At 37.2% G+C, this 25,732-nt stretch overlaps 1 protein-coding gene across 2 annotated transcripts in view; it reads left to right on the top strand.

Moving 5' to 3' along the window:
• The window catches only part of IFIH1 (interferon induced with helicase C domain 1), a 54,778-nt gene that overhangs the window by 8,904 nt on the left and 20,142 nt on the right, over positions 1 to 25,732 (top strand). For both annotated transcript variants that reach the window (XM_032880300.1, XM_032880299.1), the window contains exons 3-5: positions 3,500 to 3,646; positions 16,748 to 16,852; positions 22,175 to 22,395. In XM_032880300.1, the coding sequence (XP_032736191.1) occupies positions 3,500 to 3,646; positions 16,748 to 16,852; positions 22,175 to 22,395 (473 nt within the window). The remainder of the gene's footprint in view (positions 1 to 3,499; positions 3,647 to 16,747; positions 16,853 to 22,174; positions 22,396 to 25,732) is intronic.

Here is a 25,732-nt window from a genome sequence, read left to right as displayed (position 1 = left end):
GGGCAACATGTGATGAGTGCCACACATACTGTTGCAAATACTGCAGATACGGGCTTAAAGGAGACACACAAAGTCCCTATGGCCACATAGGGCCTTTCTAATGGAATAAGACAACCAGTAAACACATTTCTGAGTTGCTTGTGCAAAGTAAAAATTTACTAAATTATTAAAATAATTTAATAATTATTTTATTATTTTTTATTATTTTTATTATTTTTTATTTATTATCTATGAAATAGGTTAATTTTGCCCAGTAGTTAGAAATACACACAGACACACACATCTGTGTATATATCTATATCTATATCTATATATGCATATACACAGAAACAGACAGACACACACACTCTTAATGAGTTCGGTCCCTTTCAGGACCTCATGGAACCATATCCACCCATGACAGACATTTAAGAGCTTACATTTCAAAGAAAAAATGGTTGCAGTCTAGATTTTTTTTGTTGTTCCCTGGGAAATTTTGGTCTCAGTGTAACAAGGGACATTAGAAGGGTGGCCTTTCAGGTCACAAGACCTTGTCATATATGTCCTTCAAATTTGACGGTACCTACCCATTTTACAGTTATGTAAAGTGGCATACTTGTTTAGGATGGAGTCTAGAAGATCTGCTCCAAAGTGTCTTCTAGAGTCTCCTGACATAGACAACATGTCTGTCCAAATTTCTTTCTATAATATACATATTTTGAAGATTTTTATTCATTTATTTGAGAGAGAAAGAAAGAACAAGTCAGGGGAGGGACAAGCGGACTCCAGGGTGAACAAAGATCCCAGAACCTGAGTGGAAACCGAGAGGAGCTCAACCCACTAAGCCACCCAGGCACCCCTCTTTCTTTCTTTTTTTTTTTTTAAGATTTTATTTATTTATTTGACAGACAGACATCACAAGTAGGCAGAGAGGCAGGCAGAGAGAGAGGAGGAAGCAGGCACCCTTCTGAGCAGAGAGCCCAATGTGGGGCTCAATCCCAGGACCCTGAGATCATGACCTGAGCTGAAGGCAGAGGCTCAACCTACTGAGCCATCCAGATGCCCCCAGGCACCCCTCTTTCTAAAATATTTTTCAGGTCCTCTTCACAAGATGCTTTTTAGAAGTTTTGTTTGTTTGTTTGTTTTAGTAGCTCTATGCCCAGCATGGAGTCCATTGCAGGGCTCCAAATCAGCACCCTGAGATCAAGACCTGCGCCAAACTTGAGAGTCGGACACTTAGCCTACTGAGCCATGAAGGCGACTCTAGAAGTTTAATGTAATTTTAAGAATTATAATACTTTGAACAAGAGCAATGTAGGTAGAGGAAAGTAAATCCCAGTTAATACCTACATTATAACGCACCTCATCACATACATCTAGTTCTCTCATGCTTTCCTCTTTACTTTCTTTATGTATGCCATAAATTTGTGTTATTATTAGGTCTTTATGTGTCTGCTTCTGAATGGCTTAGGAACTAGTTTATCCACATTTTCCCAGCCCACGCACATACCCTATCTGGCCAAGGACAAGCACTTTATAAAAGGGGGAAAGGCCTTGTGGAAAGAAACAAAGGGGAAACCAATTATCCACCCCCCTCTCTGGTCCCTTAGCAGAGGCCTCTCATGGTTGAGACTTCTCTCTCCTTCTACCAAAGGGAGTGAAGGTGGGTATTGACCCAGATATGAGGGCTTCTGTGACGGCAGGGAGCAGAGTGGAAAGGGATCTCTGAGCTTTCTCGGAGAATTGGAAGGAAAGCTCCAATCCACCCCTACCTGCAGGCAGGTTGCTCCTGACCTACTCATTCCAAAATGTAGGACTTATTTTTTCATTTCCTCAGAAAATCCAATCAGAGGGATTGGGATTTAAATTTTGTTACTGAGCTGTGCCTCTTTTTATGGGAATCTAAGCATTTCTTCTGGTCTGGTAAGTCTTCATGACCAGAATAAAGTTCACTGATTATTCTCGTGCTTAGGAGTTACAATGGACTAAATTGTGTTTCCCCTAAATTCATATGTTGAAGCCCTAATCCTTAATGTGACTATGTCTGAGGGATAGGGCCTCCAGCGAGGTACTTAAGGCTAAATGAGGTCAGAAGGGTAAGCTCTAATCTGATAAGACTGTGGTTTATAAGAAGAGGAAGAGATCTCTGTCTCTCTCTTCACCATATGAGGACACACTGCACCCTGGGAGAGAGCTCTTACCAGACACCAATCCTGCCAACACGTTGATCTGGAACTTGCAATCTCCACCACTATGGGAAAACAAAATTCTCTTGCTTGAGTTACTCCATCTCCGCTATTTTGTTGTGGCCTAGACTAACAGATAGAGAAGCTTGGGCTCCAGATCCTGATGCTTATTGAATCCTGGCTCTTTTACTTCCCTGCATGTGTAGCTTGGAGCAGGTATTTGCCTTCTCTGTGCCTTAGTTTACTCCTCTGTGAAGTGGGGAAAATAATATTACCTATTACCTAGGGCTATTTGGAGGATTAAATGATTCAACATTTCCATAGCACTTAAATGATAAGTACAAAATAAATGGACGATTTGGGTTACAAACCCCGAACATACCTAATGTGTACCTGCAAACACTGTCAGGTCGTCTTGCTGAACAACAGAGTCCGAAGTCACAACAGTTTTCTTCAGGAAATTCTCCATACACAGGACATACTTTCCCTTTATCCTTTAAGATGGGTTCATCCACAATGATACTTTAAAGAAACTTTATTTATGGAATCAGTCTTCTCTGATAGATTATAGCTTCAGGAGGCCAGAAACTCTTGTTTTTCTTTGTAACTCACATAACCCCTTAAGAAAACATTCGATACATGTTAGTTGAAGGAAGGAAGGCTGATGGGAGAAATGGAGGGAAAGGGAAGGGAAGGATACAGAATATTTTATTGAATCCCTAAAAAATCTCCAGATATTCAAAATACATGAATTTAGGCTGACATTAAAGCATATGTACATCTCATGTAGAACGCGCAGCAAGGGAACAAAATGGCAAGAGCACAAGCTAAAGAAAAACCACTGCCAAATTTGCATTTTCATAATTCTGCCTTAAATATAACTTTGTGTCACTAAATTAGTGTCTTACTTCCTACCAGTAATGGTCAGATAGGAAATCATCAGACTGTTTTAGTGATTACCGTGGTACTTCTCATGATGTCTTTTTAAATAAAATTTAATCATTACAAAAGAATTACTCACTGTGTCCTTATTAAAAATAGAAATACCATATCATAACAAAAAATACGTTCCTAGCATTTCAAAATGTCAAAGTACAAAAGTATATCCAGGCAAATTTCTACTGGGAACCTCCACTTGGTTTTCAAAATGACAATAGCTTTTTATATTGCATTGAACGATTTACATTCTGTTGCGAATTTCAGAGTATTTCGATATACTCAGGTAAATGTCTATGAGGAACTCCTGTTTCATTTTCAGAATAGCAATTGCCATGAAGCAGACTCTACACGAGCTTGCACTGACTCCTGTTTACCTTCTGATGCTTCATTCACAGAGACTGAGAATTTATCACAAGAAAGTGGCCCTGACGTTCAAGAGGCATTTCTTTTAGCCACAGGTCAGCCAAGTCCCGAGGGAGCGGGCTGGGACGAGGAGAATGATTCACCGGAAACGTCTTTGGTGGATTCTTCTGTTGTCTCAGGTATTTGGAACCTGCACATCGTTTCCATATTTTGCTAATTACCGCTTCCTGAAGAATCAGTTGGTGCATTGATGATGTCAGGTTCTGTGAAACACAGGGAGAAAATTTGGGTCTTGGGGTTTTGTGAGCATTCTTATTAAAATCTTATTTCTAGAAACGTTTAAATGAAAAGAATTCTTTGTGGCTAAAAATGTTTCAAAACGGGTGCAATATTAATATGTTATGAATAGGAACACATTTGGTTCTAATTTTACTGTAGGAGAAGCTATCCATGGTCTTTGTGATGTGATAAGTATTATAATCATACCCTATATTTCACAGTTTTCAAAGTACTTTTAAATATATGAATTAGTTTGATTCATCCCAACCTCTGAGAATTTAAAAGACCATTCATTATCTTTTTTCTTTATTTTATAGACTGGGATGTCTCAGAGAGGTTCATCTGGGTTGTAGAGACCAAACACAAGGCTGTAGAAAGGAAGATGACAGGTGCTAAACGGGGGTTGGCTTGATTTACAGTAACTAATTGGTGAGAGAACTCTTTTCCACCATGACCACCTTTTTTGATATGAAATATTTCGGAACGATCAAACTAATTTAATTACATTCCCCTCTCTAATTTGCTCACGATAGAAAAATCCTCTCTTCCTCTCTTCCCACCAAAGGGCCACATTCTATTTTCACAAGAAATAGTCATTTAAAAGAAAAAAAATTTTAAATATTTGTGCTGTGTGGTAAATGTTTAAGAAGTAACTCTCCGGGGAAAAGAGAAGTCCTGAGCTGTAGTATTTGCCAATCTTCACGATGCAAATGCTCACCCTGAAGCTGATGTCAAACCTCCAACCTCACGTCCCTGGGTCGGAAAGAGAGAAGCACCAGCTCACCATCCTGTTAGCATTTCCGCTAGCAGATACAGTGAGCATTGACAGCTTCAATGCCATAGAGAACAGGGATATCCAGAAACACGATCAAGAAGTGATGAGTTTAAGTATTCATTACCTTTGCTTTCATGTAATTTATTTAACTGTAAATCTATATAATTTAATTTTTAAAATGGCTGTGCTTAACAACCTGCTCACAAATTCCTGAAAATTTAACGATTGGCTTTGGTGAGCCGATATATGCAGACACCATCACACCACTGCAAAGTTTCCTACTTTCTTCCCTCTCTCTCTCTCTCTCTTTTTAAGTATTCTGCCTCCAATGTGGGACTTGAACTCACAATCCTGAGATCAAGAGTTGCATGCTCCACTGACTGAGCCATCCAGATGTTTCCAAAGTTTCCTATTTTCTACTCAGAAAAGTAGTGTAACTGCGTTGCAGGAAATTTGGAAACCATGAAAACATACAAAGAAAAAGTCACCCATCCTCCCACAATGTGCATATATTACTTTTAACATTTGGGTATCTATCTTTCCGATCTTTTTACATAAGTGGATGTTTATATATAATAGCATTTCTCCTGTGTTTGTTAGATATTCTTCTATAGCGTGGTTTTTAATGGCTTCATAATAGTCATGTCCATTGGATGCTTTATAATTAATAAGTCAATTGTTAAATAATTAAGATGTTAAAAATTTTCTACATTGTGAATAACTCCCTTCATATCTTTGTTTCAATGTAATTCTTGAAAACCTATTACATAATTGGAACTTCTGGATCAAATGATGTTTACCATCTTAAGACATTTGAGACTTAATGTCAAATTTCACTCCAGGAACTTGTACCAATTTAGGTGTCCTGTAGTATAAGAGAGTGTTTATTGCCTTGAAATCTCTTCCGCAAAAACAGTTATTTCTACAAAATATCATTATTTTCAAACCTTGCCAATTTGGTATTTTGCTACTTGAATTTGAATTTTTTGATTTCTAGTGGAAAACCTTTTTGTAAGTTTATTCTTTTTGTTGTTGTCACTAATTGCCTCTCTGTTTTCCTATTAGGGTGTTTATATTCTTTTTGCTGATTTGTGTGATCACAAATTCTATCTAAATGTATAGGATAGCAATCCTTTGTCATAAATAGTACCAATATGTTTTACAGTTTGCCCACTATTCAAGCTTGTACCTCGTTTACTTTTTTTTTTTTTTTTTTTTAAATGCAACGCTTCTGCTGCTTTGTTGGGTAAATGAATCATCGGGAGGAGTGGGTTTTCCTGAAATGCACTCTGATTCCGTAGGTCCTCTGTGGAGCCTGAGATTCTGCCTTTTTCACATGCTCCCTAGTGACACTGTATCGCTGGCCTGGACCACACGTTAGTGAAGCTTAATATATGGAATAGCAAAAACCTAAATTCCAGAGGAATTTTTTTTTCCACTTGAGCAGCTGCACTCTCCTTCAGAAATCATGATCTTACAGGAATGCCAAAATCACTCTCTGAATGTGGATTTATCACATTTTAATAAACTTCCTTGATAGGATACCTGACATCCCTGTGGGTTACTGGCTGTTTTCTAAATCCACACTAGAAAGAATCGAAGATGGGACTGAGGCTGGCAAATGATCCTGTATCTTGAATGAGGGTTTTTCATCAAAGGTTGCCAGCAGCACATCTTGTCAGCCTGTAGCTTATGTATCTACCGAGGATTCTGAGTCTTAAAGTGAACAAAATTAAAGGCAAAACTTTAAAAATGTTCTGTTTTCTTACTAGTTAGTGTAAAACTTAAGACTTGCGTATTGTGAAAAGAAAATCTGGATCTTAATAATAGCCTTAGAGAACAGAAAGGGTTTTGTGTTGTTTTCTTGCTGTGTTCCCTCTCTCCCTCTCATTTGCCCTCTGTTCCTTTCAATTCTTTCATTTAACAAATATTTATTTAACTCCTACATGCCAGACATGTACTGTTCAGTATTCAGTTCTGCCAATACAGTGGGGGAACATAACAGAGGTGACTTCTTGCTCCTCTGGAGCTCTCAGCTGAAGGGCCTGTCAGTCAAACAATATTCACTGTATAGTAGCAGGAAGTGCTAGTAACAGTCATACAGTAAATGCAAGTACAGCTACTAAAACATATACTAGTCTGAGAACATGCAGAAATATATAATACACTGTCCAGTGATAGGAGGACCCCACCCAATTCACAGACTTGAACGACCTTCTGGTCTACAGGATCCTCATGATGTCTGGATTTCCCTGTGGACTTGAGACCCATATAGTCCAATCCATTCTGGTCCTTCTCAGCACAATAGCAAAGGGTAACTTACTTAGGAAAATGTAGTCCCTTTGCCTTAGGTCTTAGACACCACAGTTCATAGATGCTATGGATCATTGCAAGTGTTGGTCTATTTTCTTATTGCTCTCCAGAACTAAGAATTACAGGTATAAATAACTTGTAAATTACCATTAGCCCTAGAGAGTTACTGGTGTCCTTTTTTTAAAAAAAATTTTTATTTATGTATTTGACAGATTGAGATCACAAGTAGGCAGAGAGGCAGGCAGAGGGAGAGGGGGAAGCAGGCTCCCTGCTGAGCAGAGAGTCCGATGCGGGGCTCGATTCCGGGACCCTGAGACCATGACCTGAGCCGAAAGCAGAGGCTTTAACCCACTGAGCCTCCCAGGCGCCCCACTGGTGTCCTTTTGATTAAAGGTTTTATTGCAAAATTTACTGTAAAAGGATTTTGCCTCTACGGGCATCCTTTCATAGAATTAGCAGTCAAAATAAAGGGGAAAATATCCCATAGTCTGTAACACAAATTTGCATAATTTTTGTTTTATATATCTCACCAGTATTGATAATATATAATCTTTATTTTTAATTCTAATATATAGGGTTAAGATTTCACATACAGCTTAAATATAGCCAATGCTACCAAAGTAGCATTGAAAGAAACTTATTTCTTAAGCTGCACACATTCTATAAATATGAATTTTCATATGCAGAAAGAAAAAAAAAGTGACTCGAATTATTTCTAATTTTAAATTGACTCCTCTAATTTTTATTTCTGAACCAGTTTCTAAAATATTTTTTTCAGTGCATAATAGTCTTGGTGCATACAAATGGTAATTATTTATAGTTTCAATCAAAGACTCCTTATGTATTGTTTTTCTGCTCTTTTGACTCCTTAACACACCTGGTGGGTAAGATATACTACCACTAGTAACAGTAGCCTGCCCTGAAACCAGTTTTAATCCCATTTCTCCTTCACCCTTGGGGTGATATATCAGGATTCCCTAGTAGGCGGCTCTGGAGAGTGCTTTTGTCATGCCTCCACACTGGGGACTGGCATGTTCTTCCTTCCTCCTTCCAAATGCTTCCCATTAAAAAGTTGTTAATAATGAAGATGGCACCAATTTTTAAAACTTGCCTTCTTCTAAGTTAACACAATAATTTCTAAAGGATGTTTGAATAGTTGTTAGACTGTTAGTAGAATTTTGATGCTGAATGTTATAGTTCTGCTTCCTAAAGTCACTGGTCATCTCTTATAAGAAGAAAATATTGGAAATCTGTGCTGTTTCTCTCTAGACCACCCCACCCTAGAAAACATCAGAGGGACACAAAAGCCACATTCATTTTCTTCTGCTGAAAATATTTTAATTTTAGCAAATACAAGGTATCTGGATCATTTTAATTCCCTAGGCTTACAGTAGAATTGATGGTACAATCATTTTATATTTAATAATCTGCTATTCTTGCTTTCTCAAAAACAAGTAGTTATTTTACATCGACTTTTACATTACACCATTTTAGGAATTAATGCCCTGTAATAAAATAAAAGCAAAGCAAATGAGATTCAAAACAAGATAAATTTTTTATTTGCAATGAACTTACTTTGATGCAGAGTTTCACATAAAATCTCCCAGACTTCTTTTATCGTTCTGTTAGATCTTCCGGTTATGAAACGAGACGGTGCAAGTACCCGAGACTGGCCAGCAGAGGGCGCTTTTACATTAGAAAGCGAATGGAATTCACTGTTCCAGGGTGGAAGATTATAATGTAACTGTAGCGTGTGCCATGTGTGAATATACAGTGCGCATGACTGTGAATGCATGTGTATATTTTGATTTATATATTCGTTCACGTGAAGATTTTAAAATTCCACCCCAGCTAATGAGCTTACCAACCTGCTTGTTTTCAGACTTTAATACCTTCTTTTTCATATTCCCCCATATGTTCCACTCCTTAGGTTTATCCGGTGACATTATGCTTTGGAATATATTGTGGATATATTTTGCATAGATCATGTTCTGTAGGAGGGGTTTAAAAATTGACCTTTATAAAACAGCCTCCTTCTCCCTGGCCCAATCTGTTATAGCACTTTTTTTGTTGTTGTTTTGTTTTGCCTTTTTATAGACCAAAGTCCAATCTTAGATTTGGTCTATACTAATTTCTGTAAAAATGCCACAAAATTTATCCTTGCACTTGAGGACCAGAATAATGTTTTATAGCACCAGCCTCTAGAAATTTAGAGATTTTTAGAATCTCTAGAAAAAAAAAAAATACCATATAGCACTTGAGACCTTAGTGGAAAAGATAATTGATATAGCAGCATATAAGACTGTGTCGGAATTACCCACAGTATTACAGGATTGGTTTCACTACAGGTAGCTATCCTTTATTTCCGTATTTTGCTAAATTTAGTTACATCAATTATTGGGAACTAAAATTACTACTGAGGCAATCCAAAAGGAAAATATTAATTTGAGCTGAAAAAAGAAAAAGAGAGAGAGACGGCCAGAGAGAGATAAGCTGCTGTCCCTGCTGATGTCAGTGTCGGCTAACGGTTAATATAGGTTTGTATTTTATTTGAAATTTCCCCGGAGCCATCTAGGTTAGTTATATGACTCCCAATTGCTTACTAGTTCTATGAGGGTTATTGTTCATCTCTCAGGATGGAGGACATAGGTATTTTGATGGGAAGCATCTCCCCAGTGTGCAGTTAAGACGTGCTGGATTTATTTTCATGACATACTTTTACGGCTACAAACGTCAAGCGTTTTTCTTTTCCCTTTTTTTTTTTTTTTTTTAAGCACCATTTTAACAAAGGCGACAATTTTAACTTTAATTTGATGCTTAGGACTTACCTTCTCTATTTTGGCACGTGAATGAGGACTAGAAGCCAGAGAGTGAGTTGGTTGGGTCTGATTATTGAGAGAACCAAGTATCAGCATGTTGTCCTCACCCTCAAGGAGTTTGTAACCCAGTTCCAAAAAACAAGTTCCAGGCCCCCCAGAGGAAAACAGTTATCTATCCAGAGTGGAGGAGAACGTGTTAAAGGATTAAGGAGGGTAGACTCGGGAAGGAAGACATAAAGACAGCCTCCCTAAGGAGGAATTGGATACATCCGTCCTGTGTTGGATCTGTGCACAGAGGTGGTAGGCAGCATTTCAGACCACATGGGCACTACGAGCAAGGGTGTAGGTGTAGGAAGATTCAAAATACGTTTAGGGTGGGGGGTGTCATTGAGGGGGGCTCTGCATGTGTGGGAGCAGGGCTTTTAAGGAAAGTCTCTGTACTTCTGTTCAATTTTACTGTGAACCTGAAACTGCTCTGAAAAATAAAGTCTATACAAGATGGACCCAACAGTAATAAACACATCAAAATCCAACTGTAGTAAACACAGCAAAAGTATACAAAAGTGCAGGGGAGCAGTTTGATCAGAGGGGACCATTGATGGGGGAGGGTAGTAGGAGAGACTTCCCAGATCAATGAGAGTTAATGGGCTTCTCTATGGCTTTTACAAGTGATTTCCCTAAAGGGGAAAAATACTCTTAACAATTCTGAAATACTAGCACAGTGCGCGCTGGTCATTTCAGATGATGTTTCTAGGAGAGTCCTTCATGGGGGGACTGCGTGCCCTGGGCAGCTAGCTGGAGGCGGCTGCCACTAGCTTGCCAGAGCCAGACGCACCCATCTCTTCCCAGCTCCACTCTGTGACGTCACGCTGGTAGCTTGAAATCAGCCCTGGCAGGAATATTTACGCCGTGGACATTAGCAGACACTTTGAAATCATGGTTTGTTTGTTTTGTTTTGTTTTGTTTTACCTCAAGGAGCTGACCGTTGAGTATTTACCAGAACACCCTTAAAATGTGTCTCTCCCCATACTCTCCTCAGACTTACTTAAGCCTGCTTAACTTGAATAGCTCTTCCAGAGGGGGTGCTTACCAGCCAAAGAAGTTTCCAATTCATCTTCTATCTTGCTGTCCCTAAACCTTGTCACTGCCAAGACTCACTTCCCAGTGGACATTGGGCTTTTTCCTCATAGCTGATTCACTCTGGGACTTTTGGCCCCCTTGTATTCCAATAACCATCTTTACAGAGGGAGATCCAAGTCCAAAGGCTAAAGGGTATACATGATACAATTTAAGCCAACACTATTACTTACACACAATTCAAATTTAATTCTGACTGAAACATTTCAGCGGTATAAATTCTATAAACAGGAGCAAGGAGCTCCATGGATAGCCATGTGGGCCTGTGGCTCTAGGAGAGTTTTTTCTCTTTGGGGAACTCATTTCCTAGAAGCTTGGATCCAGGAGAGAATATGCAAGGTGGGTGGAGGTGGCTTCTCTCCATTCTGCGGGAACACATGTTCCCTGGCACGGAGAGCAGAATCTGACAGACCAAAATGTGAGCGTGTGTGTGTGTGCGCGCGCACACGCACAAATCCATATACATAGAGCTGAAAATAAAAGTCATCTATTTCCTCTCAAAAAAGATTAAGGATAAGTTATTTCAAAAGAAAAGGAGTGTTTGAGTGTTAGGATACTTTGCATTTTAGAAAAAAAAAAAAAAGACAAGAGGTCTTAGCAATGTGTCTGATCCAATTATAGGAGCCCACAGAAAAGCACAGAAAGATTCAAAGGAACCCACAGTCCAGAATAACTTTATTGGTGGTCTTGAAGAGCTTGGCTAGTATATCTCAATGAGACATTAGAGGAGGAGGGGAAAGGAAAGAGGGTGATAAAGATGTGTCTTAGTCCCAAATGTACGCATCACAAAAAGCCTGCTTTTTCCATATGGACAATACCCAACTGTTGTTCATTTTTATGTTATCAATAAGAGCTATTGAAAAAGACAGGACCCTAAAAAAGAAAGGAAGGAAGGGAGGAAGGGTATTATTAGTAGTATGAAAGCAGGCACACCTAGGAAGCCCGTGCAGTCTCTGTGGGAGTGCCCGTGAGCGCACATGTGTACGGATCTTCGGCACTGTGGGCTGTGGGGATTATGAAGCCAGGCAAAGGGGAATGGCTAAATAGGTGAAGCTAACACGCATCCCAAGGTCAGAGCAAGAATAAACATGAAAGGACGGTGGCAGGTGAAATCAGACTATTTGCAGACCTTGTAAGCATTACCTCTCCTACTACCCTCCCCCATCAATGGTCCCCTCTGATGCAGGTGCCCTTCTTCTTTCTCAACGTGCATAGAGGCCCCAGCCCTTTGCACTGCTTCCTGCTCGAATGCAAAACCACTTTTCAGCAGAGAGAATGTGTGACAGTCCGAGGCAAAGGGTGGAAAAGGAGAAGTATTCTGTAGAGTGAAAAATGCATGCAGGTTGAAATAAGGGGGTACAGTACCTGGCAGGGATAGAAAGAAGTAAGAACCAATTTGTATCTTACCTAAGGAAGCTTAGCCCTTAGGTTGAATAAACAATGTACTTACCAACTAATTGTTATAATAGCGTTTTCCAGCAGAGGGCATACTTTACATTGCAATAGATCTAAAAAGGCCTTCAACCAAGAGGTTTTTTTCATTTGAATTTTTTTTAACTTCAATATTTTTGGTTTCTGAATGGTTTAAAAATATTTTAAAGTATTTAAAGTCTAGAGGATGTTAAATGTGAAATTTCTCAGATTCCAGTTAATATTTCTGCCTTATTAGTAAAATATTCAAGTTGTGATTGCAAAATGAGGCATTTTTTTCCGTGGCTTATGGACTGGTCTTAGACACTATCACTGTATACAGAGCTGTTCTTTTTTTGTGCTGTTTACAAAATTATTACAGAAAATCCTATCTTTTAATTGGATGAGTATCATTTTCTTTCATTCCAAGAGAGTTTGATATACATAACTGCTTTTTTTTTTTTTAACAGTTAGAAATTACCAGCATTTTCTAATCTGTTTTGTATCCAGCTTTGATATTTTCCCTAGAGGAAATGACACCTATATAAAAGTTAACTAAACTTATTATATAATATAACTCCAATATTCAAAGCCTGTTTAAGTAGCAACTTCATGAGAATTTAAGATTTGTTTCTCTTCATGATTCATTTCCTTTATCTAAGGGAATCATTCTCAAGATAAAGAAGAAAGTAGAAACTACTACCAATGTTAAAAAAAATGAAGAAAAAAAAGGTTAACTCACTTGTTAGCAGTGGCTGCAGAGTTCAGATCTGGAGACCGATTTGCTTGACTTCCTAACATAATGTTCTTTTCATGGCAACACCCTGCCTCCTATTTTATCTGATCTATTTTAAAATCATAGACATGACTTTGTTCATCAGGACATAAGTCCAGATTGACATACTGTGAAAAGTACAAAGAATAAAACAAAATAATCCTACATAAGTCAGTTGCAGGAATTCTTGGCTTATGAACTCAATAGCCTGGTTCAGTTCTGGTATCACATAATCAATTGATCTGACTTTGTGTGTGTGTGTGTGTGTGTGTGTGTGTGTGATTTTCTAAACATGATTTCTTTAGGTGAATGCAGGAAGAAAATCTCTGGGGAAGATATTCTTAATGTTATGGGAGAGTCAGTATATTTTCTTTTATTATTAAAGTTATTTCCTTTAGTACTTCTCTTTCTATGAAATAAAAAAAATATATCAAGTGCATAAGAATTCGCTGCCTAGGAAACAAAATTATTTTTGTGTTGAGAAACTGGAGATTTTATATATCCTCAAAATGACAAAGAAATAGACCTCTATATATTCACTTTCATTTTCATAATTATCTCTAGCAGAATTATTCCAATTAATTTTGTTTAACAAGGATGGAAGTGTTCCTCTTTTATTTGTGTGCAGAAAAGTAAATTTCAAAATTTGTGTGGATGTTTAAATATAAAGTAAATGAAAGTCTATCGATGAAATTAGAAATGTTAGCAAAATAAAACAATCCTTCTCCTTTTTTCCCCCCTTGGGAAGATAAACTGTTTCAAGATTGACAGAAAATTGGACATTATAATGAAAATGTCTATATGCTTTAAAACAATAGCAACAACAACAGCAATAACCAACTTTCATTTCACTTAACATTTGGATAGAGGATTGTTTGCTTATTTATAAAGCTTTGCACAAATCATCAAAAAACACTGGAATACCAGGCTTGGATTCAGAAAATAGGGATTTCTCTCTCGGCCCCATTCTGGCTGTGTGATTAGGATAAATCATTTAACTTCTCTGGGCCTCTGTGTATGGTCTGTAAAACTAAGGTGATGATGGATATCTACCACATAGGATGTTGAGGTTTAAAGTGTAATTTATATCTGTGAAGGCACCGAGCCGGAATGTCTTCCTGACACACTGCACATTTGTTTGTAAGGTCAAAATAATCCATGAAATACACTTAATAATACCCTATTTCTGGGAGCAACTTTCTTTAATACTTACAAATTAATCATGCACTTTGCACTAAATAGCTCTCCCAAACTTACATAGGTTAAAGCAAAGCTTGGGGGAAAACCTAGACTTTACAAATATACAAAGTAGTTTTAAGATTGTTGTTTAACTGCAGTGATTAGAAAATGAAATGAAAATCAAGTATAATTTCCATTTGTATTACATTTAGTGGGAAACCTAAGGATACAGGGTTAGATTATAGGTAATACTTGTTAGTATTTTTTAGTATTTTTGGTATTATTTTCAGTTCTCACACCATATTTAAAACAACAAATGAAAAGCATGTCAAAATTTACTTTTTTGCTTCAGAAATCGTAGTCTCTACTTCTAGATCTAGAATTATCCTTGCAATGACATTTTCCCCATCTCATTTTACACCTTGCCTTTTCCTTACAAATCATATTCTCTTTTCATCAGTACATCTGCCCAAAACTCTCTTCTGCTTGACAGTTCTATCCCACACTCGCCTCTAAGCTTCTAACAAGGCATACCTCTGGGAATTGCAAAGTGCCATATTTAAAATCTCTCAGTGAGATATACAGGTTTTCCTGTGTGATCATAAGGGATTCCTCAAATCTGAGTTTGAGAGCTAATCTACGACAACTGGTAGGCACAGTATTTTCACATTAGTATATTTATGTTGTGCTAATATACTTAAACAGTATGTATGTCCATTGAGAATTTCTTATCAGCTCTTAAGTTTTAAGAAAAGATGTCTTATATATTTGATTGGGGTCGGCTGTAATTCCATTTTATTTCATGCTGACTAGGCTTATCCGAGTTGGAAGGGAGATGTCACAGACATCTCGGATGCTCAGGGAGTACTAGTCAGCAATAAAAAGGAACAAATTACTGATATAAACAACATGGAATCATCCCGAATGTCTTACACTAAGTTCAAGAAGTCAAACAGAGGTTGCATACTGTGTGAATCCATTTATGAGACATTCTGGAGAAGGCGAGACTCTGGGGACAGAAACTAAATCAGGAACTACTAGGGGGAAGCAGGAGAGAAATAACAACAAAGGGGCCCGAGGGGACTTCTTTTTTTGGGGGGGGGGCGACTTCTGAGGTGATAGAAAAATCTTACTTGTGATGGTGGTTGCAAAACTGTATACATTTGTCAGATTCATCAAACTAGACCTACCTAAAAGAACAAACTTTTTAAAAAGAGTGATTATAAAGATAGTTAAAAAGATAAATTGTACCTCAATGCACCAACTTAAAAAAAGATAACTGGTTAAGGAAAATGAAGACACTTGTCTTTTTGAAGAGTTGTACCCTGTCTTTTTCCAGAGAAGTTTTATTGATAATATACTTAGTGCATTTTTCAGCCACTTCTATTTCTAGCTCTAATGTGTGACACTCAGACTAGTCTAAGTATCTAAAGGCTACCTTCATGTAATTTATTTAGTGCCTTTGGGAGCGTTAGCATGAAATGATAATTATGTAACAAGTATAAATATTATGAATTGTTATTAATTTTAAGAAGAACACTATTTCATGGAACTCGTGCCCTAATAATAGGCCAGCTCCTTGATTTTTATTTCATTTTCCAATCACTAGCAATTGAGCTACAGTGCTAAGAGCTGATTGTACCTAATATTACTTAATGGCGATCAAATTCTAGGAGGCAAATTGTACTAGTCCCACTTTAACTAACGGCAAGCCAGGCTCAGAGCAACCTCAACAGCCAATTTTCACGAGTCCTGATTCTAGAGCCGATGTTTGCTGCCATCTTTCATTTACTTTTACTAGTTTAGCAATAGTTCTGATCCATGTGGATGAGATTGCGTAAGTCCTTGGCAATAAACTGTAAAGAGGGAAGTCTTCCCTGGGAGGGGGGCGGATTTTCAAAAACAATTGATACTGGGTACTGAAAACCAAACATCGGGATTTACAAATTAAGGGAGTCCTCTTGCCGTTCATCTTCACTGTAACTTTTTGATGGAAGCTTAGTTTAATTGTAGTAAAGCAAAACATTGATTTCCAATCTCACATAAGCTTCTAGTACAACTGCCATGCCAGGCTCTAATGAGATTCTTTTTGAGCACATTCTTTTGGAGATTTTTAAAGTTACATTTATCACTGAGCTGTTATTTTCATCACCCATTAATAGAACCGTGTATTTTATTAATTTTTTATACTTTACTAATTTCCTACCATATTGTGTTAAAATAACTCAGGGGATTACTATGTAATACTTTGTGTTTCAGTGCCATTATCAAGCGTAGATTTTCTTTTCTGGGACAAAATTCCCGTGTGGGGGGACAACAAACGTCATAACTGTTTACAAGTTTGTATTTCCTCTCATCGGGCGTGCGGTGAAGTAGGTGTGCGTGTTTGATTCTCTACCCTGCGGCTGCTCATCCATAGTGGAGTTTCTAAACGTTGCTTGCCAGAAACTCTTACCTTTTATTCACAATCGTCTGGGTGTGCCTTTTCCACTTGCATTGAACTGCATGTACTGTGTGCTGTAGAGGTGTGCAGTTAAAATACGTTTATTCTCAGAAATATTTTAAAAATATTTTAAAATGTTTTCCTTTGCAGAATCAGACACAAGTTTGGCAGAAGGAAGTGTCAGCTGCTTAGATGAAAGTCTTGGACATAACAGCAACATGGGCAGTGATTCAGGCACCATGGGAAGTGATTCAGGTACTGCCTAACTGTTGTGTAAACCTTAAAAAGTGTGAAATAAGACGCCATATAGTGGAAAGCATGGGGGCTGTTCATACCCTCCCTAATGGATTTATGCAATTAAAGCAATTCTTTTCCACAGTTGAAGTTCTTTTGGAACTTTGCCATTCACTTTCTTTAAAAGTACAACTTACAAAAGTCTTAGCATCAAGCTCTCTCATTTTGGATCCGGGATTTATCTTTTTGGTGTAGAGAAGAACATGCATATGCCACATTCCACAGAGTCAGGTCACCTATTTTATTCATGCTGTTCCTTTGCGTGAAGCTGACTGCGTTTCAATCATGTATTCAGTTTGGTACACGAGTTCCCGTACCCTACCTTTTATTTTTTTTTTTAACAACATTTTAAATTAAAAACAAATAATACTGTCAATAAGAGGATTGTGACTCTAGATTAACTGCAGGTAACAAGAGTCCTTTATTTTTTTAATTTTATTTTATTTAAATTCGATGAATTAACATATAATGTATTACTAGTTTCAGAGGTAGAGTTTAGTGATTCATCAGTTGCATAGAACACCCAGGGCTCATTACATCACGCGCCCTCCTTAATGCCCAACACCCAGTTAACAAGAGTCCTTTTAAAATGAAAAACTACAAATTACACATGCAGTTAAAAGAGTTTCAATTTGTCTGAATAGCTCTTGCATAGAAGTCGAGTTTCCAAAAATATTTTTGTCACCAAATGAGGGCTTTATTAGGTGTTTCCCAAATCGCTCTCTTAGTTGGATATCACACCAACAATAAATGAGAGTGCCTTTTCCCACTCCCACACTTCAGCAAAACTTCCTGTTATCAGACTGCCTAAATTCTGTCAGTCTGGTCGATTTCATATTGCTTCTTTCTGTTGTTTGAATGTGCAATTCCAATGATTACACCCGAACTAAAATGTTAACATTTTCTAAGAAGAGGTGATAGAACCTTGGATATCTGTTATACACCTTTCCATATTTGTCTGTGCACTTGAACTATTTCATAATTAAAATTAAAAAATTATAAACAAATTATAAACAAACAAAAAATGCTTTACAATGTGGCCAGCTAAGAATCAGTAGGAAACTGGCAAATTAAGAAACACAAATTACTTTATTATTCATTTGTTCTGTGATTGAGTTGTAGAAAAAAACTTGGAAAATATTGTGTACTTCAGATTCCCTTGGGTTGTGAGAAGAATTACCGAAATTTAGCTAGAAGAGTCGTTAAGGGATAAAATCATTTACATAAAATCATTTACATCTGCCCTAAAAGCTGTCCAGGATTTTAAAGGGTTAATTCATTTTCTGTTCACTGCACTCAGTGTTTATTAAGTTATTGCCCTGTGCTTATTTCTGCGGGTTGTATTTGATTTTTCCATACTTGTTATACAGTTGTTAGATTTAATAATTAACATTTCTATTAAATGTTATTGATGTTAGAACTCAAAATATGTTCTAGCTAATATTTAACATCTTTATGGTTGTTTTAAGCTTCTGGACCTCATCCTACTTTCTGTTTGTCTAAGTAAGGGCTTTTCAACAATATTCATTCATTCAATAAATATTTAATGGGCATCCTGTATGTGCTGGGCATTTTGTCTATCTAGTGCTGTTAGTGAATGTAACTATTTGCTGATTTTCAGTCCTCAGTGTGGCATGAAAGACGTGATAAATCTGAACACAAACTACTTTTAAAAAGCAAATACATTTTCAAAGGCAAATACATTTGAAGACAAACACATTTTCAGAAGGCACCCATTGATGTTCTAGATAGGGTCTGTACTTAGAAACAAAGAATTACTTCGCATAGTGGGTAGTAAAATTCTGAATTCATAAAATTAGGAAATTCCTTTCCCTCAGGTGCATGATACAGAACAAAGTAGAAATCAATGTAAAAAAGGGATTAGATAAATTGCAAATTGGTGAACATATACTGAATTTCTGAAAAGCATTACAATGTTTGGGATAATATTTTAACTTTTGAGGTTAACATCGAAGAGACTCTATCCCATATGTCCTTTGTCTGCCTTCAACAATTACATAATGGGCCATAAGTATCATGGATGTGACCCAAGACCATAACATTTTGCTCCTCTGTGGAAGTATTATATCATACTAAAACATGATTAATGATGCTCTTAAACTTTAAATATTCTCATTATGCTACAGAAGGCTTTTTTGCTTTTCTGTCTCTCATTTTTAGAGAGATATACTGCATCTCACAAAGTGGCAATATTTTTGGCAATACACATTGGCCTGATATGTAGAAAGTGTTTCCTTACTATTTCGAGGTAATACCTATTAATATTTGTCCAGCTGGAATGGCATGTTTTTCTGTAGTTACATACTATAGGTAAAGGAATACTTTGTCGATTTCAAACACATGCAGTGACAGACCTTTTCTCTCCAAGAATAACTCAGCTGTCAAAATCAATGTGAGAATGAAATGTGCCACATGGTGTAGTTCCAATAAAATGTTATTATTTAAGTCCTATTTGATTTTATTTTTTGACCATTTATATGGTATAGTATAATTTCAAGGTCTTCAATCAATATTTGTTGTAGAGGGAGGGTGCAATGTTATTCAAAGCTTGTGCATATTTTAAATAACACATTCATTATTGCATTTAATTGATTTTGCTTTTTCAAAGCAAGCCAAAAAGAAACAAAAAAAACAAACAAACAAAAACCCAAACATTTCTTTTATAAAGGAAATTGGCTCCTGGCTCATTGACACCAGCCCAGTTCTCTCCTTCTGGTGACAGAGAAGAGAAAATTCTCTTTTCATTGCTTATGTGGATAAATTCTTCCATCCCTATGTCAGAGGATGTGATAAGGCAAGAATCAGGCTGAATATTTAGCACTCACCCAGCTCTTCTTTGGATGCTATTCTCACAATGAATCCAACTCTCATTTTTTTCCATGTTCACTCTATGCTTCTCTTTTAAACTTGGGGCTACCTATCAAGTTTCCCGGACTTGACTCAAAATTATGGCTGCGAATTGAGCTATCTATCTAATAGCCAGACATTTTTAGTGGCTACGGTATAGTACTTTAGACTTTGAAGTCCTTGAAGATAAGGACCATATTCGTGGGACTGTATGGCATGTAATGGGCACCCCGTTAATATTTGCTGCAGAATGAACTAGTGGGACATGATGAGTTAAGTAGCAGTGAAGCAACACGAGTTTGGCTCCAGAACCAAATTTTGAACATGATAGCCCTTTTAACATCTTCACTCAGCTTACATTTATTAGTACAATAAATATCTAGCCTGCATAAGTGGAATTGATGTTTTACTCATTTGACTTAGTCTTAGATTACTTGGGGAAAAGATAAGAAATTGCCCTAAGTTTCTCTTTTTAATTTGTGTTACCCAAGGATATAGTAGTAAGCATGAAAAACAAAAAGTGAACCTGATTATTTAAAGAGGTACCTGCAACTATTACAAGGGAAGCAGAATTTAATTATTTTTTTAATATCATGCAAAAATAGACCTAGAGTGAAATTAAAAGGAATTTACTAATCTCTTTTAAGGAATTTCCTAAATTAAATATCGATTTAGTGAAAGTAAGTTCCTGGATCTTGGGGTTAAACACAATTTAAAGTACATCCATCTTCCTTTGCAAATGTTCTTGCTCTTTTGGAAAAATTAGGTAATCAATGCTGGGAATATTAGGATCTTCTATAAAAGCCACTTAGGAGAGAAGTAAAGATAATCTTAAATAAATTTGAAACTTACATAAATATAATAGAAGATGACTTATTATGATTGCTGTAAAGTTCAAAGCAAACATGGAAAGCAAACTTGTAAACGTGTATCTTTAAATGCTGGTGATCTCCAATGGGTTTTTCCTGAAAATCCTATTAAATGAATCAGCAGATGATCCAGTGATAACTTAAATGTATTGCTTCTTTGTTTACTCATCCACAGAGAAGGCAAATTTCCTGCCGGGTTAGTAGATGACTCTTACTAAATGATATTTGGTGTGAATTTTCCTACCTGTGCAGATAGTACTATCACAACAAGCTAAAATCCATTTAAAGAGAATCATCCAGTTGCTGAAATGGAATCATCAGCAACTTTTGTGAAGTTAATGGGATTTTGTTAGTTTAGTTTTATTGCAATCACTGATAAGAGAAGGAGCACTTCATGTGTAATGAAGTACTAAGTGCTGTCATTTCATTTTTTTCTTATGATTACATAAAGCAGAAGATGGGCTTTTAAATTGATATAATATTTATTTTACTGCATTCCACATGATAGATTATACATTTTTAGATCTTTTTCCCCTGGCCAATATAGATAAATGTGATCACTTTTAAACAAAGTATGTTTAAGCCAAGATATGTTATAATAATTTTATTCTAATGCTCAAAAATTAATATATGTTAGTACTTTATGAGAATTTTAAATTTAGAAATCTGTATTAATTGGAAATATTTTTACTGTATTGCACTTTGAGTTTCAGGAAAATATGAACACGTGGAGAATACATATAAGGAAGGGATAAAGATCACAATGAAAACTAAATGCCAAAATCAGTTGCAAGTCAGTTTAAACGAACAAAATTGTTTTTCATCTTTTAATGAAAACCTATCAGTTAAAGGCTTGCATGGGAGGAGTTTTCCCCCCTCCCTAAATATGTTTAATCTAGCTACTTCACGTGACAAAAGTAGGATTTATTTTTTAGTTTTTAGTTTTTTTGCCATTTTAGATGTTTGAGATAGAAGGATGGGCAGGCTTTTGGGTATTCGGTTGTCAGATAAAGTTTTTCAAGTGAAAGAAAGTACAATCAGTTATAATATCTTTGCAATAAAAAGTAAGGAGGGGTGGTGATGACAATGACTCATTCTTTTTCAGTTCCTCTTGATTCGTAGGTGGCAAGACTATGGAGAAACAAGTAGGGCATAAGGGCTCAACAAAGAACGGGAAAGCCTGATGCATTAAGAATCATTCCTGCCAATCCTGTACAGCAGCCCTTCTTGCAATTTGTCCTGGCTTTGCCCGCTCTGTGAAAAGACTTTCCCAAGTTACCTCCCCTCCTGTCCTCCATCCTGTTAATTCACTCCCTCTGCCCCTCCGCCCCCAGGCCACTTCCAGAATGGGGTGCCTGGGTCGACCTCGCAGATGCCGGCAGAGAGCTGACACCCATATGGTACAGAAAACAGAAAAACGGATTGGTTTGGACCACACATGAAAAAGAATTTAAGCCACGAGAAGCCTATGCTGGGTTTCAGACATCCTAGCCTGTGTTATTTTATTGCCCGTTCCCTTATTTTTCTACCTTTTAATTTCCTTCAGATGAAGAGAATGTGGCAGAAAGAGCATCTCCTGAGCCAGAATTGAACCTCAGGCCTTACCAAATGGAAGTCGCCCAACCAGCCTTGGAGGGGAAAAATATCATTATATGCCTCCCTACAGGGAGTGGGAAAACCAGAGTGGCTGTTTACATTGCCAAGGAGCACTTGGACAAGAAGAAAAAAGCATCTGAACCTGGAAAAGTTATAGTCCTTGTCAATAAGGTATTCAAGTAGCACATAGTGCAACAGTGCTTATTTTCACTTTATTTTTCTGATGCATTTGTAAAATGACGTATATAACAATGGACACACAGACTTAATGTATTTAAGAGTAATATTGAAATAAGTAATTTGTTTTAAGTGTTTGCTTTTAGAGATATATGTAATATTCAAGTTATTATCTTTTAAAATGAATTTTTTCATAACACCAGAGCATAAATCAAATAGCTTTACACATAAACACTTATGTGTAAAGAATAATACATTTACCCAGATATTCCTTAAGGTTAACTGGCACTAATTTATCGGTACGTGGACATGAATGACCCCAAAATATTACTGGAATCTAGGATCAAATACTGTCTTTTGGAATCTCTTTGACTGTTGACCCTTAGTCAAAAGTGGTAAGTCCCCTTTACCAGAGATTTATCATTTGTTTGAAGACAAGAAGAAAATTAAGTGACTATTTGACTAATCTAAATCAAGTTAAACAGGAAAATAGAGGGGCACCTGGGTGGCTCAGCCAGTTAAGCATCTGTCTTTGGCTCAGGTTGTGATCCCAGAGGTCTGGGATCAAGTCCCAAATCAGGCTCCTTGCTCAGCAGGGCGCCTGCTTCTCCCTCTGCCCTCTGCTCCCCCTGCTTGTGCTTGCTCTCTCTCTGAAAAATAAATAAATAAAATCTTTTTTAAAAAAAGGAACATAGGTAACTAACTTCCAAGAATTATATATAGATGTTACTTGAAATGCAACTGAGGTTTTCCTGTAATAATTTATATATTGGGGTATCTAAAGAACAATCTTCATAAACAGGTTTAAGTCTTCTTCACTATAAAATAAAATCTAGTTATTTGAGCTTTATTTAGATAAATGAATTTACTAATTTGTAAATTTGATATTGGGCAGATTACTCTTCACTTTGTGAAGTAAAACTGAGAATACATTTCCATGGTCAGACATAGTCTTTTTTCTGTTACTTATGCCATCACTAGATTTTCATCATTTCCTTTACCAAAAATATAGTAATGGATTATACGGCTTTTCTATATTCTTGGATTTCTATTATACCAAAGGTTTTAGTTGCAACCTGCATTTTGATACCAAAGAAACATACTCAGAATCTATGATCTGAAAAATTTCTTTTCTTAAAATATTTTATTTATTTACTTGAGAGAGAGAGAGCGCAAGTGGGATGAAGGTCAGAGGGAGAAGCAGACTCCTTGCTGAGCAGAGAGCCTGAGGTAGGACTTGATCCCAGGACTCCGGAATCACGACCTGAGCTGAAGGCAGACACATAATGACTCGGTCACCCAGGCGCCCTATGATCTGAGTAATTTCTATCATTTATTTCTAAATGCATTTTGTATGTAACTGCTAAGTTGAAAAAACTCTTCTTTATACTTGGATGCCTACTATTAAAACAGTTTTATTTCTCTTGTGACAATAGTGATACATTAGATTTTATTTGTGATTAGCCTTTCACATATACTCTTTTTTTTTTAAAGATTTTATTTATTTATCTGATAGACCGAAATCACAAGTAAGCAGAGAGGCAGGCAGAGAGAGAGGGGGAAGCAGGCTCCCTGCAGAGCAGAGAGCCTGATGTGGGGCTCGATCCCAGAACCCTGGGATCATGACTTGAGCCAAAGGCAGAGACTTTAACCCACTGAGCCACCCAGGTGCCCCTCACGTATACTCTTTATAAAGGACATTATCTTTTGGAATAAAATGAATCTAGCTTTGAATACACTTTCTACCCACCAGTAGTTTGACTTTGGACAGATTCCTAACTTCTCCTTGCTTTAGTTTCCTCATCTGTAAAATGAACAAAATAATACTGCCCTGTGCAGTTGCTCTAAAATTTAAATTAGATAATCTATCTTAAGCCTGGGAATGAGTCAGGAAGTTTTAGTTCTTTCTCCCACTCCCTCTTCCTCACCTCCATAACCAATTAAACGGAACTCCTTACCCAGGGAATAGGGTCTTAAGTGCCAGGCTTAGAGAAAAGAAGAAAGTTAACTGGATTTGAAGATACTTCAGCTGGAGTTCTTGATACCATTTGAATATTCTGCAGTCTCCTCAAACTGAGGCTTTGCCATCTCCCTCCCTAAAGGCTCTCCTTCTGTCCCTAACCGTCTCCTTGTTAGCTATTCCACCGCCTCCAACGGATGAAGCTTCAACACCTGGGAGATATTTTTAATGCATCTGCTTCCTTCCCTTCTCTTATCAGGCCACAGGGTCATAAACCCTTAGAGCTGAAAGCCGGCTTCAAGATCCAGCCCTCATCTCATCTCTTGCCTCTGCTAAGTAAGCTGGGATATCCAGGAAGTCCCACTTTTAATAAGATAGCTTGATCCATTCTTTGAATGACTGGCACTGATGGAAAGCCCTACCAAAACCTGTTTCTCAGGAATCCACACTCATTGGTTAGAGCTCTTTCCAGTGTGATTATACAGAGTAAGGATTACTTCTCCTGCCTCTTGACTGCCCTTCACATAGAGAGGGCAGCAATGTGCCTCCTGACTCATTTTTCTTTGTTCCCTGGGATCAATATTCCCAGTTCCTTCATTTTTCATATAACATGGTTTCCAGATTTTTCATCGTCCCGAGTGCCCATAGTTTTTGAAACATTTATTTAAGACCTTCTTCAAATATAAATAAGTAAGACCTTCTTCAAATGCTTCCAACGCATCCAGAATTGGGGAAAATACTATCCATACAGTCTTATCGAAGCAGTCTATAAGAGAGATGAGATGTGACTCTAAACCCATGACCAGGTTTGCCTTTTTCACCAGTGTTGGCACCCACAGACTCATCTGGAGTTTGCCATAAACTAAAAGCCTCAGTTTCTTTTTTGTCTGAAAATCTGCTAAACTAGAATTCCTTTAAGTTATTTTTGTGCAGTTAATTTCTAAATCCAGATACAGTCATTTCTTCATCTTGTGCATGTTGATTGATCTCAGGTTTTTGTATGCCTCTCATCCACTTTGTTCTTATAATGGCTTCTCATCTTGTGCTGTATACTCATCACAGGTCTTTCGTTTCATTAGATCTGGGTGATTCTTACAAATCCACATGAGCAGCCATGTTTAAATGTTAAATTATCCTCACTAATTTTTCGTATTCACTGCACTGTTGTGCAGACACGTAAGGACATAAGTCTAATTCATCGTCTGCTCCTCTATTGTTTTTCCCTAAGAATTACTAGAAATCCCTCCACTACTTCTTCCATATATGACATAATTGTTGACTTTATCATGCCATTTCTTTCCATTTTAAAGTAACTTGAACTTCAGTTCTCTTCAGCTGAGCTTGGCCCTGTATGTCCCATCACCTTACTTC

Source organism: Lontra canadensis, unplaced genomic scaffold, assembly GCF_010015895.1.
Source record: "Lontra canadensis isolate GAN:19392208 unplaced genomic scaffold, GSC_riverotter_1.0 scaffold69, whole genome shotgun sequence".
NCBI lineage: Eukaryota > Metazoa > Chordata > Mammalia > Carnivora > Mustelidae > Lontra > Lontra canadensis.
The sequence above is the reverse complement of the archived record's forward strand: the minus strand, read 5'-3'. Positions and strand labels throughout refer to the sequence as shown.